At 44.0% G+C, this 18,545-nt stretch overlaps 1 protein-coding gene across 1 annotated transcript in view; it reads right to left on the bottom strand.

Moving 5' to 3' along the window:
- Positions 1 to 18,545, bottom strand: part of LOC106807723 — a 37,411-nt gene that overhangs the window by 15,796 nt on the left and 3,070 nt on the right. The window contains exon 2 of the mRNA XM_014810158.1: positions 13,068 to 13,471. Coding sequence (XP_014665644.1) covers positions 13,068 to 13,186 — 119 coding nt within the window. The 5' untranslated portion in view covers positions 13,187 to 13,471. The remainder of the gene's footprint in view (positions 1 to 13,067; positions 13,472 to 18,545) is intronic.

Here is an 18,545-nt window from a genome sequence, read left to right as displayed (position 1 = left end):
ACACACACACACACACACACACTCTCTCTCTCTCTCTTCTCTCTTCTCTCTCTCTCTCTCTCTCTCTCTCTCTCTCTCTCTCTCCGTTACCTCGCGCGCTCACTATCTCTGACTTCCTCTTTATCGTTCGCCCACTGTTTCGCTTTTTCACTTTTCTGTTTTGCTCTCTTTCTCCCTACCTTCTCTAGCTCTCGTTTTTCGAATTCGATGTTTCTTTCTTTCTACCCTTTTCTCCCTCCTTTCTCACTCACTCACTCTCTCTCTCTCCCCTCCCCCCCTCTCTCTCTCTCTCTCTCTTTTTCCCTCTCACTCCTTCCCTTCCACTATTGTTCTCTATCCGTTATGGATGTTTTCACTCGCCGCGAGTAAATGGAGAAATAAGTGCATAGTTCACGTATCAACGCCGATTAAACCTTTGCTCAATTGCTAATCAAGTGGCAGAGTCACGTGACACTGCGATCGACAGCGTGCTACGTGGTCGCATCTACAGTTTTATTGAAATGACGATTAATCTTTAGATTAATTCGATTTAATTTTCGATATTTTTATTTTTTAAATTTTTTAAATTTAATTTTTCGATTATTCCTAGTTATAACATTTATAGTTCTTGACATAAACCGTTGTCAAAATAATTGTAAATCTGCGATAATCCTAGAAGATTGGTTTCACGTCTAGGGTGTATTCTATAGTAACAGCCAATATCTCGTAATAACGAATAGATGAAGAACGAAACTACGCAATAAACATATTATGTTAGAACTATGTTTACGATTTTCAGTGAGACCTGCTGAGCTGCATTGCTTTTGAAAAACTCGTAACGACTATTACTACTGTCATACAGAATCATTCATAAACATTTATAATGTTTTTATAATATATATATCAGCAATAAAATTGTCTGTGATATCCCATAATACACTGTTCATATAAAGACGCAAATACAAACTCCACGACAGATGGCGCTCTTGCTCTGTTCAATTACGAGTTGAGTTACGTATCATGAGTTGTACGAAGGGCGTGCAGTTTGACGCAAACATAGTTCGGGTAATTCCAATAACAATTATTGGCTAGTTATTTTGCGTTTTCAAATAACTCTCTACGCTTGGCAAACAGGTTTTTTGGTCACTAAAAAATACTCTCCTGTGTATAGATGTTGAACAACAGTAGAGGGCGTCCATAGGCGGCAGGCCTGAATAAGCATCGAACAGAAATTAATTAAAAATACTCACACTGTTACTGCACTTACAAAACATACACTTTATTCATGTTAAATAACTACAGATTCATGCTCTATGCTCCGCTCGAAATTTTTGCCAGCTCTATGACGCGAATTTCTGCAAAGTTGTCTGAACACATTTCATACACAAAAATCACCAGCCGGTCGCTGCGGCTACGCCACCTGACGGAATGTCACGAGTACACAACAAGACCAATTTTACTTCTAATGCTTTCTAGACGTCCACGAGGCATCTAACTTGCGAGCATAATGCAAATTATTGCAATCTAGTGCCGAATTTCAGCGAAAAAAAATGCCAAAAAAGGCCTTTTCTAGAGACGAAATAGTGCAAGGGTGAACAATTGCGGAAGCTTACTGTTGTACACCTCCTATATAAACATCTGCATGGAACTGTTATGCATATGTTTCCACGGCTGCATCGAAAACACGAAATTTTGCGGGCGCTACCTCAGTCACGCGAAAAATCGACAGCGGCAGTTACAAACGTGCCGCCTTTGACAAGCCCGCACGACGCACAAGCCTGCACCACGGCGCCGACAATAATGACGGGCGCGTGATGTTATAATATCACGTCGGTCGGACGTCGCTCGGCTCGCGGAGGAACAATGACGTCGCCGTGGGGAGACAGCGCGTCGAGCAAAGTCGTCTTCAATTATATGCGTAAGCGATTATCATGAACTAGACTAGATATTATAACCATAAGCAGGCCGGGCCAAGCGTATGATAAGCGCTCAGTTTATTCTCATTGCAGCAGACAGACGACTATATAACTGGACATCATTTCCTTCCTTCTCTCACTTTCTCTTTCGCGCGCGAGTGCTTTCTCTTTCCCTTTCTCTCGCATGCTCTTTCTTCCTCTCTCTCGCACTCGCGAGTGCGCGCGCTCTCTCTCTCTTTCTCTCTCGCTCTACCTTTCGCACTATCTGCGTTTCCGTGCCTCTCTCTTTCTCTCTCTCGCGCCCCCTCTCTCTCTGTCTCCTACTTCTCTCTTGTCTGTTATTAACTATTATTAATATCCCCTATCGCCAACGTCGCTGTTAGCGTCGGAGCCACATAGTGTTTCCACATACTGCTAAATGTACGACCTGCGTCTATCGTTGCCCGCTAGTAACAGAAGTAGGAAGGTCGAATGTTATAGTGCGAAGGTCACACTGATTCTTACTCGCCAAAAGAACGGTTCTAGTTTATTGACAACACCTTATATTATTATTGACAAGAAACTGTTGGTTGCATCTACATTTTACTACTAAAACTCACAAGAAAATAATTCGATCTTCTTTGGGTTGTATTGCTAGAATGTGAGCAAAACATTTCAATTCCGCGGTCCTCGAACATCAAAGACAAATTCACGACCTAGCTGCCAATTACTTCATCTGTCATCGTCACATCGGCGCTGTAAAAAGCGCGCATGCGAATATTTCATTCGCATAAAATTATCTTGTTTAAGTCGGAATTCTCTTCGTGCTTATATGCATCTAATATGTCACACACCGAGGCAACGCTAACAGTTTTACTATGTGTGTCCGTGCAGTGCTGTGAATCGTATCTTATGGCATATATCCAATTAAGAGCGCTTTCCACTGGTGGCCTTATGATGTTTAAGGGCTTAGTGTCTTCAAGAAAGCGACGAAGGGAAAGATGCTCTGGAAAAGTCCATGACTTTTATTACCAACGAAATTGTATTTGATTTATAAGGATTACGATACCTAAGCTGGTAATATAAATTAAATTTTATTAAATAAATGCAATTGCTTGCAAATGCTTTACAATAACTGCACAATTAACAAAAATATAGCGAAATATAATTATAGTCTCACCTAATAGCGAACATGTTACTGATTACTTCAGTATATAAATTACCAGGGGTTTATGCTGTTATGGTATATAAAAGTAATAATGTACCGACATTCTTTCGTACAGCGACAATTCCTTTGAGAGTAGAAACCACAAGACAAAAGTGCATCTGTCTGATCAATGCGATGCACTTTTGTCAAGTGGTTGCCGATTGATTGGTTGCATGGCCATTGCTGGTTACATGAGTGACGTAGTGGTCGAGACTGAAACCGCGCCAACACGATGTTAACAAACAGATTTCAACGAATTTTTGTGGAAATAACGATGCACGAGTGTTCTATGACATATTAGCCTTACTTTAGACACTTGCTGTTACGCCAGCAATACGAGTAGGTATTGTAGTGGTCAGAAAAATACGAGAACGATTAAAAAGTCTGTTTAAAATAATTACTTTAAAGTCTACCTTCTCCCTCCTGTATTTAATTTCATACTTTCTGTTTATGTTACTATCTCTCCCACGCCTTCACCGTCTGCCAGTACGAGGATCCCCCTCTTACATGATTCCTGTCAACTCATAGGCTTACCACTGGCTATGCACACCAGGTGTGAATAAACAAGCTGTTTGGTTGGCATTGCTCCTGATATCACCTATTTCCACATATAACACGAGCACTTCCTATATATGTTCTCTCTCCATTATAACACGACCATCTAGCTATTGACTTCTTTTATCTGTGCTGTACCCTTCGTGCCAGCATACGTGGCTGGCCGTTATATCCGGGGCATGCCATATCCAGCCACGGAGATTACGTATACTTGCTAGTTATTATTAAAACACCATAATTGGTTCTTGTTTTGTTCTTATTATAGCATTAGCGAAATACATTATGGTGGCTCTGCAGAAAAGCGCTGGTGAATTAAGCCAGCGCTCTCTTCATCTCGCTTCCTGTCTTCCGCTCTACCCTTCTAGCTATCTCGTTCTCTCTCTCTCTCTCTCTCTCTCTTTCTCTCTTTCTCTTTCTCTCTCTCTCTCTTTCTCTCTCGCTCTCTCTCGCTCTGTCTTTCGCTTTCTATCGCGTTCGCTCGCTCTGTCTCACTCTATCTCTCTCCCTGTCCTTCTCTCTCTTTATCTTTCTCTCTCTCTCTCTCTCTCTCTCTCTCTCTCTCTACTTTCTCTCTCTCTCTCTGCTTCTCCCTCTTTATCTCTCTCTTTCTTACTCTTTCTCTCTCTCTCTCTCTCGCCTCTCTCTCTCTCGCTCTCTCTCTTTCTCTCTCTCGTTCTATCTATGTACCTATCTTTCTCTGTCACGCGCGCTCTCTCTCTCTCGTTCGCCCTCTCTATCTCTCTTCCTCAATCGCGCTCTTGCACACTAAAATACTAATAAAGCTTACCTTCCGCTTGAGAACGACCAGTAGACATACGGCCACTACGTGCGCCGGCCACGTGCAATTCCTAGCATGCAACGAGCCGGGGCGAACCTAGCGCACCAATCGCAGCCTTGCTTTCAGCGGCTGTCCATCCTTCCCTCAGCCATTGTCGAAAAGCTTAAAAAAAGTTGCTTGAAAAAAGTGCTTGAATCGATGGACGTAATCACTACTTCGACGGTTAGACGCCCGATGCTCGCAGAGCGCAGGCGAGGGGAGACTGGACCACACACGCCGCTCACACACTCCGCGTTCTACTCCTTGCGGTCCTTAAACATCCACTGAAAGCCGGGGAAGCCATCGATCACGGCGCTACAGGCGCCATCATGTTTGAGTGTTTGTCGCTGGCGGAGCTGAATGATGCCAGAGCCGGGGGATGATGTCGCTGCTGCTCAGTTGTTAGAGGCCTCAGTATCGCGAATGCGCATCACCGAAAATCCTATAACGAAATAAAAGATTCATGCTTCTTTTAGTTTACTAGTTTAGTTCAGACGTTAAAGGATCGTCGTAGACTCCAGGGACGGTTCACTCGCTTGAGCTAGTGATTTATATACCTGAATCTAATATAAACAACAATGCATTAAATTTACCTTAGAATGTCCGATGATTGAATCACGTGTGTAGCTACATAATAACGAAGAGCGTATTAAGCTATGCATTGATAAAAAGTAGTATTTATAAAAAGCTAATAAGTAACATAGTTAAAAAAAAAGTAATATAATAAATTGTTGGAAAAATAAATTAGCGTGGCGCGCGGTTGCATTGCCACCCTCTTGTTTCCCGCGGTGCATCGTCACGATTGTTATTCTTTATTGGCGTGAAATCACCGGGACTTTAAACACACATGACGAGACGCGAATAAAGTGATTATCTTCATAGAGCCGCAAGTCGACACGGACCGGATCAACAGCTGAATCCATTATACCAAGATGTTTTCTGTTAAATCGACATTGCAGTTGGAGCTTTAATCGACATGAACGTGATTATATATATCGCAACCGATCACATTGCAGGCAGATTAGATAAATCACCTCTCACTCCGGCGACATCTCTCACAACTTGACCAAGGATCACAGTCAAAGAGTCCATAATAAAGATTCTGCATTTAGTGGAACTTGATCACGATGAACGTTACATATCTACACTATGCCTACCATTTTATGGACCCGTTTATCTGAGGCGCGCTCTGCGTTAATAATCAAACCAAGGGAAAAAATCTGACAATACTACTACTACTTCGATGAATAGCAGAAAGCTACCTCCCCTTTCTGTTAAACTGCACTTTTTCTGAAATGCGGCGAGCAACCGGCTTAACTTAATAAGCAACTAGCTGACTACAGCGGTCTACGCGGCCATACATTTACGCGGGATAAATTCGTCTAGCTATGTATATACCTGCACGTATGGATCCTAGCTGTGTGCTGGCCATGCTTGCGTTATAGCAGATAGAATGCCTCGTGCGCTCCAACTTTCCCCGTATTATAAGAGATACTCGACGGTCTGTGGTGTATTAACAAAGTTTAGAACAAAAATGGGGGAAGAAGACCGGAAGAACCTGCATTCGCCTAAACGAATGTAGAACAGCCTGTCTGTGTGCGAGACAGAGAGAAGTGTGGAAACGGAGTGAGAATATGGAGATAAAATTAGAGAAAGAAAAAATAACGAATGAGCAGGGGGCAGTGAGTGGCGCGGAGAGGACGAGAAACCCACAGACAGAAAGACAGAGCCAGACAGAAAGACAGAGAGAGAGAGAGAGAGAAAGAGAGAGAAACGACACTTGAGACGTCCGAGAGAGAAGAGGAGAGGAACGAGAGAGAGAGAGGAGAGAAAGAAGCAAAAAGAGAGAGACATTACAGAGGATAGAGGGGAAGAGAAGAGAGAGAGAGAGACCGAGGAGGAGGAAAAGAAAGAAGAGAGAGGAGACAAGAGAAAGAAGAGAACGACGCAGAGAGAAACAGAAAGAGAGAGAGAGAGAGAGAAGAGAGATGGAGGAGAGAGAGAGAGAGGAGGAAAGGAAGAAAGAGAGAGAAGAGAGAGAGAGAGACAGACAGACAGAGATTAGAGGGGAGAGAGAGAGAGACAGGAGAGACAGGAGAGAGACGAGAAAGAGAGAGAGGAGGAGAAAGAGAAGCTTTCAGAAAAGCTATCAACCTGATAGGCAGAAGACTAGCACACTTCTGCCCGCAGTAATCTCCAATAATTCGTGTCCGTATACTCCCGCGTACGCATACTATACTGTGAAAAGCCCCATCCACCCTCGCCTCCTGTCCTCACGTACGGAGCAATACATATGTGCCAGTACCGCACGCGAATTGTCTCTGCGTACATTCCCGTAAACAGTTAGAAAATGTAGGATATGACGGTCGACGACACATGTGTGCGAAGTATGACGTCGGCCAATTTTTCTGTGCGTAAAGGCAGGGTGACGGTCGACGGGTTTTTAGTGACCGCAGCGACGGTCCGCTGACGAATAATCCGCCACTTAAGAATCGAATCTCGATAATACGCGAACGCGTTCAAGATTTTACAACGACACGGGTCATCAATTATATATAATTCTAAAAATATATAATATAATAAATTTACAATGTACTTCATTATACGTTGGGTTAATTTACGGCGATCAGAGCTCGGTACGTGCGCTTGTGGTGCCAGCGGCGGACGAGTCTAACGGCGCAGCAAACACGAGTCTCTAATCGCGGCAAAGATGGCGGAGATAGCATTTCAATTGCTGGCCCCACCAATTGAGATAATTCGACGCCCCATCTCGCTTGCCGAAGTTGTTTGGAAGTTTTTTTTCGGTGTCCGCGCCAGATTGCCTGCTCGCTGGAAAATTCGTTGGCATCAGCGACGCGTCGGACGTTCGCCGCGAGTTAGGCCTTTATTCGCGCTCTAGAGGGCATGGCGCTAGTAGCGAATGCGCATTAGCTGCTCTCATCGATTCTGGAGAGGTGCGTAACGAGGAAGCGACACCATGGTGGTGTCGTAGCTCTGAAAACTCTGGATAGGGCCAGAAAGAGGACGCTAAAATTTCCCAAGAGAAGATAAATGTAGCAGCAAGATAAAACAACTCGCTGCGAAACGAAAGTATGAGACGGGCCGACGCGATGCCGTGGAAGGATAGCGGCAAGGGATGGGTTTTATTGGGAGAGGATAAACGGTTGTGAGAAGGGTTTCACTAAGAAAAGCGTGAACAGTAGAGCGAGATGGTCCAATGTGTTGGGGCGGAGCGATTTTCACATTGCCTGGCAAGCTCGTAGAAGTCGTACATGGTCCGTGTTATAGAAGGACCGATTGCGGCTGACAAATTAAGGCACTTTGACAAAAACATACAACCTTGCGGAAGGCCAGAAGGACAACAGTATGGCAGATAAGCCCAGCTCTAACAACGGCGTATGGCGGTTTGTCACGCGCCGGCTGTTTGATGGATTGGAATATCGGGCCGAGTCTGTCATTTCTAAATCGTTGTCGGATAAATCTTGGCTGAGGGCAGTTCTGCTATCGGAGGGAAAACCAACAGCTTCTGAGAAAAGGAATGTATCTACACCAAAAAATGTAAAATAATATGCAGCATATCAGAAGTAGAGTATTATTATATATAGTATATATATAGGGGACATGCCTATGAGAAGAGGCCTGGACAGCCGTCTACGGGGCACAGCTCGACTGTGCTACCCCACGGGGCATTTAGCCTTGGTTTGTTGTTGCCATTATAAAAAATTTTGGGTTTTATTAAAAACAAAAACAAAATTTTTGCTAAAAAAGTTTTTGTTTAAGAAATTGCCCCCTACACTAATAGCAATGAAACGCGACTAGTTTCGACTTGTGGTAGTCATTCGTCAGGTTCTCTCTAATATTTACAGCCGTGAAAAAACGGTGCTCTTCAGCGCTGTTCTCTTCCTCCACAATTTAAAGGTACGCGGCCTCATACGCGCAAGAATTCCCCCCCCACACCCTCGCCCCTCAGCCTCACCCAGCCAATGGTCGCACCTCCACGCCAGGCCACACGCCCATGGCAGGCGTACTCGCTACTCCACGTGCCAGCACGTCAAACTCACACACCGGTCTTACCCTTCCCTTCCCCCCATCCGAGAAATACATCACGGCCATTCCTTCACATGCCCATCTCACGAACCTCATCTACGAGAATCTGCTGTGCGCCAAAGCCCGCGGCCAGATGACATAGGCGAGACACAGCCACCCGCTAAACTCAAAGATCGCATAGTTGAAATCACCTACCGTGGACATTACCAACGAGACATGGAGCCAGACCCGTCAGTGCTCATTTTAACGCGACAACCACACACGCCAGCCGGGATTTTCAGGTGGCAGGGCGCCATTGAAAAAATATTCTCGGACCCCCCCGAACATCCACGCACGATCCGCCCAACAGAAAAAAAACAGAAGGAAGCCTATTTGATCCACAATATAAACAACCACTCCAACCGATACCGGACTCAACTACGGCCGTCGAACATACCGGGATGGATAGAAGACTATCACAGTAACCCTGCCCAACATGGAATCAAAGTGAGGCTATCCCTAGCCAGACGACCCCAAGCGGTAGCGAGCATTTCGTATTCACTTTTTAAACACACTTATATATATATATATAATATAATATATATATACTGCAATATATTTATCAAGATAAATTAGATATTTGTAAAGGCAGTTGTTGCTGCAAGCCTGAGGAGGTGTGTTTTTCGAATGCTCTCAAAATACAATATTTTTACACTATTATTCTATTTTGTATATTAATATTTTTCCATATATGTATGCTATGTAGAATGCTTCCATTTACATACGTATATTGAAAAACATTAATGATAAAAATAGAAGATGTCATATTGGTATTTTATTGAGCTTTCGAACAAACACATGTCTCTCCTAACGTTTCACAACACCCAGCATTTACAATACTCTATTTATTTCTCAAGAATATATAATATATGATCTGCCATTTTTATTTACATCGTTTGGTGTAGATACATTCTCTTTTTCTCAGAAACTGTTGGCCTTTTCTACGATACAGAAAACTGCCTTTCAAGCCAAGATTTTCACCGGACAACGATTCTGAATGACAGAACGTCGACCTATATTCCAACATCCATAGCGGAGGATACTCGCGGAAGAAAATTAAAAAAGCAACGGAAATTTGGGCGTACGTAAAAAAAATCATTAAAATGTTCACACAGGGAAGTAAAAAATCAAGTAGAGTAGTTAGGTGACGTGCGCGTTTTATACGCGCCGACTACCTCCTGAATCTTTTGTCGTATACGTAAGAAGAAGCGCCAACAAGATTCGCCGCGACTTTGACGGTAGAAAGCACAGGTGCGAGGAATTTCTATTTAAAACTCTCGGAGCCGACTCTACAAAAGCCCGCCCCTTTGAAACTCAACGACTGCGTTTTAATGGCGTGGGTAAAGTCTCTTTTGATTTTTATATTGCCAACGCGCACCCCCGTTTCCGTTATCCGCGCGGACGTGCAACAGGCACCGCCTGTTAGACCTGCACATCGAGTATACCGTCTTAACACGCTTACCGATATGCAACCAAAATTTACTGGTTAGAATCGGCAGGACATACTAGGATGTTTCGTGTGGGGCTGTTTAGTATATATTATATTATTGTATATATATAGATTAGATAGATAAATAAGAAATAGCATAGATAGATAGCAGATAGATAGATGCCGTAGATAGATAGATGACGTAGATAGATAGATGCGCCTATATTAGATGCAATAGATAGATAGATAGAATAGATAGAATAGATAGATGGATAGATAGAGAGATAATCAGATAGATAGATAGATAGATAGAGTTTGATAGATAGATAGATAGATAGCATAGATAGATAGAGATAGATAGATGGACATACGGTAGATAGATAGATAAATAGATAGATAGATTAGATAAGATAGATAGATGCGGCATAGGTAGATAGCATAATATATAGATAGATAGATTAGTAGAATATTATAGATAGGATAGATAGATAAAGTAGATAGAATAGATAGATAGATAGATAGGAAAGAGTATAGATAGATAGAAGATAGATACGATGCTCGTAGATAGATAGATAGATAGATAAATAAGATAAAATAGATAAGATAGATAGATAGCATAGAACTAGATAGACTTAGATAGATAGACATAGCATAGATAAATAAGATAGATAGCATAGATAGATAGATGGATAGGTAGATAGATATATATACTATAGATAAGATAGAATATATAGGATGATAGATAGCTAGAATATAATAGATGCGTAGCCTAGATAGATAGATAGCATAGATAGATAAAATAGATAGAGATAAGCATTAGATAGCATAAGATAGATAGATAGATAGATAGATAGATAGATAGATAGATGATAGAATAGATAGATAGGTAGATAGAGTAGATAGATAGATTTAGATAGATAGATAGATAGATAGATAGATAGATAGATAGATAGATAGATAGATAGATAGATAGATAGATAGATAGATAGATAGATAGATAGATAGATACATAGATTGGTAGATAGCGAGATAGATGTATGGATGGATAGAGAGAGGGGAGAAGAGAGAACGAGAGAGAAAAAGAGCGAGAGAGCGAGAAAGAAAAACAGAGAAAATAATCTGATTGAAAGAACTTATATTAACATTATTCTTATATTATCTAGGAGTTAATTATCAGCAGATATGCTAACCTGATCCTACTACGCCCCTCGCAGCTGCCGCACGATTGTCATCATAACGTAACCGCTGCTTGTGATCTAGCGTCTGTTGTTGTTATAATTTATACATTGAATCTCGATCAACGTGGCAGCGAACAAAGTTCTGCAGCGTCAGTAATAACACGTCTTCATCACTAGCATCAGCGTCTTTTCCGCTCACCAGTCTCTCTGCCTCTCCCACTTCGCCACTCTTTACCTCAGCAGGTTTTCCACGGCTTCTTCTGTCCTCGACCAGTGTCCATCACAAGCTTCAGTTACCACCGTCACCACTCTTTCTCTCTCGTTCTCTCCCCCTCACTCTTCTCCACCAGTATCTCTAGCCAACGCTCACTAGCCACTCTCTAGTGTCGGCACCGCATCTTGCGCCCTCCCTCTCTCTCGCGGCGACGAACACGACGGAAACTTCGATAATTATTACAACTTCAATTACACATCGAGGATTAGATTCGTGCGCGATGCGTGTCTGCTGTCAGCTCGCATGAGGAGGCTGAGAAGCACGCTCCGCATCACTCACTCACCGCAGGCTCGCGGCTCCGCACATACGCCGCCTCGATGCGTGTCTGCTGCTTACTCTCGCTCGTGCGCGCGCGCGTCTGCCGCCCCACACCGCGCCCGCATGCCCGCCTGCTGGCATCCGCACGCCACCGCGCGTCCTGCGCCGCCACACCACGGCGGTGACGATGACGATGACGGCAGCGGCGGTGACGATAACGATAACGACAGCGGTGACGACGATGACGATGAAAACAGCGGCGGCGATGATGACGATGAAACCAGCGGCTGTGACGATGGCGATGGCGACAGCGGCGGCGATAATGACGATGAAACTAGCGGCTGTGACGATGACGATGACGATGATGACAGCGGCCGCGACGATGACGATGGCAAGTGAGGCGTGTGCGAGAAGCGGCGGCACTTATATCGCACAAGACGGTGTCATCGTCGGCTGCGCGTCAGCAGTGACGTCATTGTAGATCGATGTCGACGATGGTCTTCTGTTCCGATCTTTGCGTCGCCACGCCGATGTTATGCGTTGATTAATTAATTAGTTAATTAACGGGTTTGATTCATTCCCTAGCTCCTTGTTCATCGATGGCTCGTTTGCATTCACTAAACGTTTGTTAGGCAAATCGCGCTCTGGCTGCAGCGCTAACGTCGGTGTTAACTCAACCCTGATCCGTCGGCATGAAGAAGTCATGAATGATTTCTTAAACGAAACAGAAATACGACAAATTACATTTGCTGACTATAATGTAATGCGCGAAAATTGCGCTTTTCTTCCTCCGAGATATCACAGATGCACAAAGCTTTCTAAACAGTGTTTATTATAGGCAATTCTAAACGTTTTTTAAATGCAATACTTCACAAAGTCCCTTTAAATACGTTACTTTCTAAACATATCTAAATAACATAACATCTAACATTCTTTAAATATAACACCTACACTATGTCATACATAAAACCTTCACCTAATCGTATCTTCAAAATAAATTGAGCGGCAATTGAATTACCGGCTGCATATTTTAATACACCCCACGCCCCTCAATGATATTTTACCAACGGTATCTTCATTTCCATCAAACCCGCCCCAGGTTCTCCCGGCATCCTCCTATAGACTCGCGTTATCATCGGTGAGACAGCCACCGTATCGGCAGTTTTCGCTTGTGAATTACTGACTCTCCCAACCACAACCCGAATCACTCATTATGCGTTGTGTACCGAACCCCGCTCGTAATCGAATTGTTTCAACAAACTAGCGGTGAGCGTGCGTATTAACTGATTGGAATATTAATCACAGAGCGACGATATAGAGCGTGGCGAGTGTATGTGTGTGTATGTGTGTGTATGTTCTCTTGCACACTAAAATACTAATAAAGCTTACCTTCCGCTGAGAACGACCAGTAGACATACGGCCATAGTGCGCGCACCCACGTGCAATCTCCTAGCATGCCGCGCACAATCGCAGCTTGCTCCAGCGCTGTCCATCCTTCCTTCAGCCATTTGTCGAAAAGGGCTTAAAAAAAGTGCTTGAAAAAGTGCTTGAATCGATGACGTAATCACTACTTCGACGGTAGCGCGAGAGAGCGGAGGGACTGACCACACACGCGCTCACACCTCCGCGTCTCCTCCTTGGTCCTTAAACATCACTGAAGCCGGGAAGCCATCGATCACGGCGTACAGCGCATATGTTTGAGTGTTTGTCTCTGGGAGGCTGAAGATGAGGAGCGATGATGTCGCTGCTGCTCAGGTTAGAGGCGTAGTCATGCGAATGCATCACCGAAAATCCTATAAACGAATAAAATATTTCAGCTTCTTTAGTTTACTAGTTTAGTTCAGACGTTAAAGGATCGTCGTAGACTCCAGGAGGTTCACTTGCGTTGAGTAGTGATATACCTAGAATCTATATAAACAACACATGCATAAATTTACTAGAATGTTTCCATGATGAATCACGTGTAGCTACATAATAACAAGAGCGTATTAAGTATGATTGATAAAAAGTATTATAAAAGTAATAGTAACATAAGTTAATAAAAAAAAGTAATAATATAAATTGTTAAAAATAAATTGCGTGGCGCGGTGCACTCTTGTTCCGCGTGATGGTCACGATTGTATTTATGGTGAATCAGGGACTTTAAACACAATGACGAGACGCGAATAAAACGTGATATTTCATGAGCGCAATCGACACGACCGGATCAACACTGAATCCATATACCAAGTGTTTTGTTAATCGACATAGTTGGAGCTTTAATCGACATGAACGTGATATATATATCGCAACCGATCACATGCAGGCAGATTAGATAAATCACCTCCCACTCCGTCGACATCTTCACAATTGACCAAGGATCACATCAAGAGTCCATAATAAAGATTCTCATTTATGGACTTGATCACATGGACGTTTCATCTACACTATGCTACATTTATGACCTATATGAGGCACGCTCTGCTTAATCAAACCAATAAGAAAATCTGACGATACTACTACTACTGATAACAACAAGAAAGCTACCTCTTCTGTAAACTGCACTCTTTCTGAATTGCGCGAGCAACGCTTAATTAATAAGCAACTAGCTACTACAGCGGTCTACGCGGCATATTTACGCGGATAAATATCGTCTAGCTATGTATATACTGCACGTATAGATCTAGCTGTGTGCTGGCATGCTGCGTTAATAAGCAGATAGAATGGCCTCGTGCGTTTCCCCGTATTATAAGAGATACTCGACGGTCTGTGGTGATTAACAAAGTAGAAAAAATGGGGAAGAAGAGCGAAGAACTGCATTCGCCTAACGCATGTAGTAACAGTGTGTGTGCGAGACAGAGAGAAGTGTGGAAACGGAGAATATGGAGATAAAATAGAGAAAGAAAAAATACGAATGAGAGGGGCAGTGAGTGGGCGGAGAGGAGAGAAACCCACAGACAGAAAGACAGAGAGACAGAAAGACAGAGAGAGAGAGAGAGAGAGAAAGAGAGAGAAGAAGAGAGAGAGAGAAAGAGAGAGAGAGAGAGAGAGAGAGAGAAAGAAAGAAAGAAAGAGAGAGACATACAGAGATAGAGGGAAAGAGAGAGAGAGAGAGAGACCGAGAGAAAGAGAGAGAGAGAGAGAACAAGAGAAAGAGAGAGAACGAGAGAGAGAGAAAGAGAGAGAGAGACAGACAGACAGAGATAGAGGGGAGAGAGAGAGAGAGAGAGAGAGAGAGAGAGAAAGAGAAAGAGAGAGAAAGAGAGAGAGAGAGACAGACAGACAGAGATAGAGGGGAGAGAGAGAGAGAGAGAGAGAGAGAGAGAAAGAGAGAGAGAGAGAGAAAGAGAAGCGTTCAGAAGCTATCAACGTGATTAAGGAGAAGACTGCACGACTTCTGCCCGCAGTAATTCTCAATATTCGTGTTCCGTATCTCCCGCGTACGCATATATACTGTGAAAATGCCCCATCCACCCTCCCTCCTGTCCTCCACGTACGAGACATACATATGTGCCAGTACCGCACGCGAATTGTCTCTGCGTACATTCCCGTAACAGTTAGAAATGTAAGTATGACGTCGACGACACATGTGTGCGAAGTATGACGTCGGCAATTTCTGTGCGTAAAGCATGACGTCGACGGTTTTTGTGCCCGCAGCCGACGGTCCGCTGACGAATAATCGCCACTAAGAATCGAATCTCGATAATATCAGCAAACGGTTAAGATTTTACAACGACACGGCTCATCAATTATATTAATTCTAAAAATATATAATATATAAATTTACAATTACTCATTATACGTTGGTAATTAGGCGATCAAGAGCTCGGTACGTGCGCTTGTGTGCCAGCGGCGGACGAGTTAACGGCGTAGCAAACACGAGTCTCTAATCGCGGCAAAGATGGCGGAGATAGCAATTTCAATTGTCTGCCCCACAATTGAGATAATTCGACGCCCATCCTCGCTTGGAAGTTTTTGGAAGTTTTTTTTTCGGTGTCGGCAGATTGCCTGCTCGCTGGAAATCGTTGGCATCAGCGACGGTCGACGTCGCCGCGATGGCCTTATTCGGTTAGAGGGCATGCCTAGTAGCGAATGCGATTAGCTGCTCTCATCGATTCTGGAGATGTGCGTAACGAGGAAGGACACCATTGTGGTGTCGTAGCTCTGAAACTCTGAGTAGGGCAGAAAGAGGACGTAAAATTCCCAAAGAAGAAGAAAATGTAGCGGCAAGATAAAACTAACTCGCGCGAAAGATGAGACGGGGGACGGATGCCGTGGAAGGATAGCGGCAAGGGAAGGGTTTTATTGGGAGAGGATAAACGGTGTGAGAAGGGTTTCACTAAGAAAGGTGAACAGTAGAGGGATGGTTCCAAGTGTGTGGGGGGGAGGATTTTCAATTGCTGGCAAGCTCGTAGAAGTCGTACATTCCGTGTTGATAGAAGACCGATTGCGGTGACAAATTAAGGCACCTTTGACAAAACATACAACCTTGCGGAAGGCAGAAGGACAACAGATGGCAGCTAAGCAGTCTAAAACGGCGTAGGCGTTGTCACGGCGGCTGTTATGGATTGGAATATCGGGCCGAGTTCTGTCATTTCTAAATCGTTGTCGGATAAATCTTGGCTTGAGGGCAGTTCTGTATCGGAGGAAAACCAACAGTTCTGAGAAAAGGGAATGTATCTACACCAAAAAATGTAAATAAATATGCACATATAGAAGTAAGTATATATATGGCCGCATGCCCGCCTTGCTAGCTGCATCCGCACGCAACGCCGCGTCCTGCGCCGCACACCACGGCGGTGACGATGACGATGACGGGGCGCGGCGGGGACGATAACGATAACTGACAGCGGTGGCGACGATGACGATGAAAACAGCGGCGGCGATGATGACGATGAAACCAGCGGCTGTGACGATGGCGATGGCGACAGCGGCGGCGATAATGACGATGGAAACTAGCGGCTGTGACGATGACGATGACGATGATGACAGCGGCCGCGACGATGACGATGGCAAGTGAGGCGTGTGCGAGAAGGCGGCGGCACTTATATCGCCCACCAGACGGTGTCATCGTCGGCTGCGCGTCAGCGAGTGACGTCATTGTAGATCGATGTCGACGATGTCTTTCTGTTCCGATCTTTGCGTCGCGCCACGCCGATGTTATGCGTTGATTAATTAATTTTAGTTAATTAACGGTTTGATTCATTCCTAGCTCCTTGTTCATCGGATGGCCTCGTTTGCATTCACTAAAGCGTTTTGTTAGGCAATCGCGCTCTGTGCTGCAAGCGCTAGTCGGGGCTGTTAACTCAACCCTGATCCGTCGCGGCATGAAGAAGTCATGAAATGATTTCTTAAACGAAACAGAAATACGACAAAATTACATTTGCCTGACTATAATGTAATGCGCGAAAATTGCGCTTTTCTTCCTCCGCGATAATCACAAGATGCACAAAGCTTTCTAAACAGTGTGTTATTATAGGCAATTTCTAAACGTTTTTTAAATGCAATACTTCCAAAGTCCCTTTAAATACGTTAACTTTTCTAAACATACTCTATAACATAACATCTAACATTTCTTTAAATATAACCACCTACACTATGTCATACATGAAAACCTTCACCTAATCGTATCTTCAAAATAAATTGAGCGGCAAGTGAATTACCGGCTGCATATTTTAATACACCCCACGCCCCTCAATGATATTTTACCAACCGGTATCTTCATTTCCATCAAACCCGCCCAAGGTTCTCCGGCATCCTCCTATAGACTCGCGTTATCATCGGTGAGACAGCCACCGTAATCGCGCAGTGTTCGCTTGTGAATTACTGACTCTTCCCAACCACAACCCGATCACTCATTATGCGTTGTGCTACCGAACCTCCGCTCGTAATCGAATTGTTTCAACAAACTAGCGGTGAGCGTGCGTATTAACTGATTGAATATTAATCACAGAGCGGACGATATAGAGCTGTGCGAGCTAGTATGTGTGTGCTATGTGCTGTTAGTGTGTGTATGTGGTGTGTGTGTGTGTGTGTGTAGTGTGTGTGTGTGTGTGTGTGTTGATGTGTCTGTGTGTGTATGTGTGCGTGCGTGCGTTTATGAATCCGTGTACATTTATTTCGTGACGGGTTGTCTCTGTTTAAACAGCAAATTATATATATAGCGGTGCAGCAGTTCTGATGGTAGATGTAGATGTAGCACAAACTTATAGAAATATCTATGTCTAAAGATATCCACGCACACACACACAAGTTAAATAAATAAATAAATGAATAAATAAATAAATAAATAAATATATATATATATATAATACTTATATATAATTTGTATATAATCAACTAACTATATAGTGTAGCAAACTATATTGTTGTTAGAATAGATGCTGCCACGAGCAGGATGGCGTATCTGTCGATGGCGTATAATTATGCTCGTGACCACAGGTGTCAACGGCAAGAGTCATGCCGCATGCTCGCTGACCGGGCGCGTCGGTGTTCAGCGTATGTCGCAGCCCTATGTGTGGCGTCAAACCTATCGTTACATTTTGGTGCGTGACCAGAGAACTGTGGTACTATTATCATTATCATTAAATCCCCCCCTTTCACACTTTATTCATTTACAGTTTTTTGGTGCCGTGTCACGCTAGGACGCCACAATCAGATAAATTTGCGTGCTGCGCCGCGCACGCGTGGTTCATGTGGTGTGTGATGTGCTGTGTGTGTGTCGTGTGCCTGGGTGTGTGTGGCTGCGTGGCCGTGCGTGCGTTCGTGCCGTGCCAGTCGCGCTGCGTGCGTGCGTGCGTGCGTGGCGTGCGTGACGTTCGCGTCGCGTGCGTGCCGCAGTGCGTGCGCTGGCGTGGTGTTATTTGTGTTTGTAGCGTGTGTGCGTGC

This window comes from Priapulus caudatus, unplaced genomic scaffold (genome assembly GCF_000485595.1).
Source record: "Priapulus caudatus unplaced genomic scaffold, Priapulus_caudatus-5.0.1 Scaffold230, whole genome shotgun sequence".
Taxonomy (NCBI): domain Eukaryota; kingdom Metazoa; phylum Priapulida; class Priapulimorpha; order Priapulimorphida; family Priapulidae; genus Priapulus; species Priapulus caudatus.
Note: the sequence above shows the minus strand (reverse complement) of the source record. Positions and strands in the feature narration are given on the sequence as shown.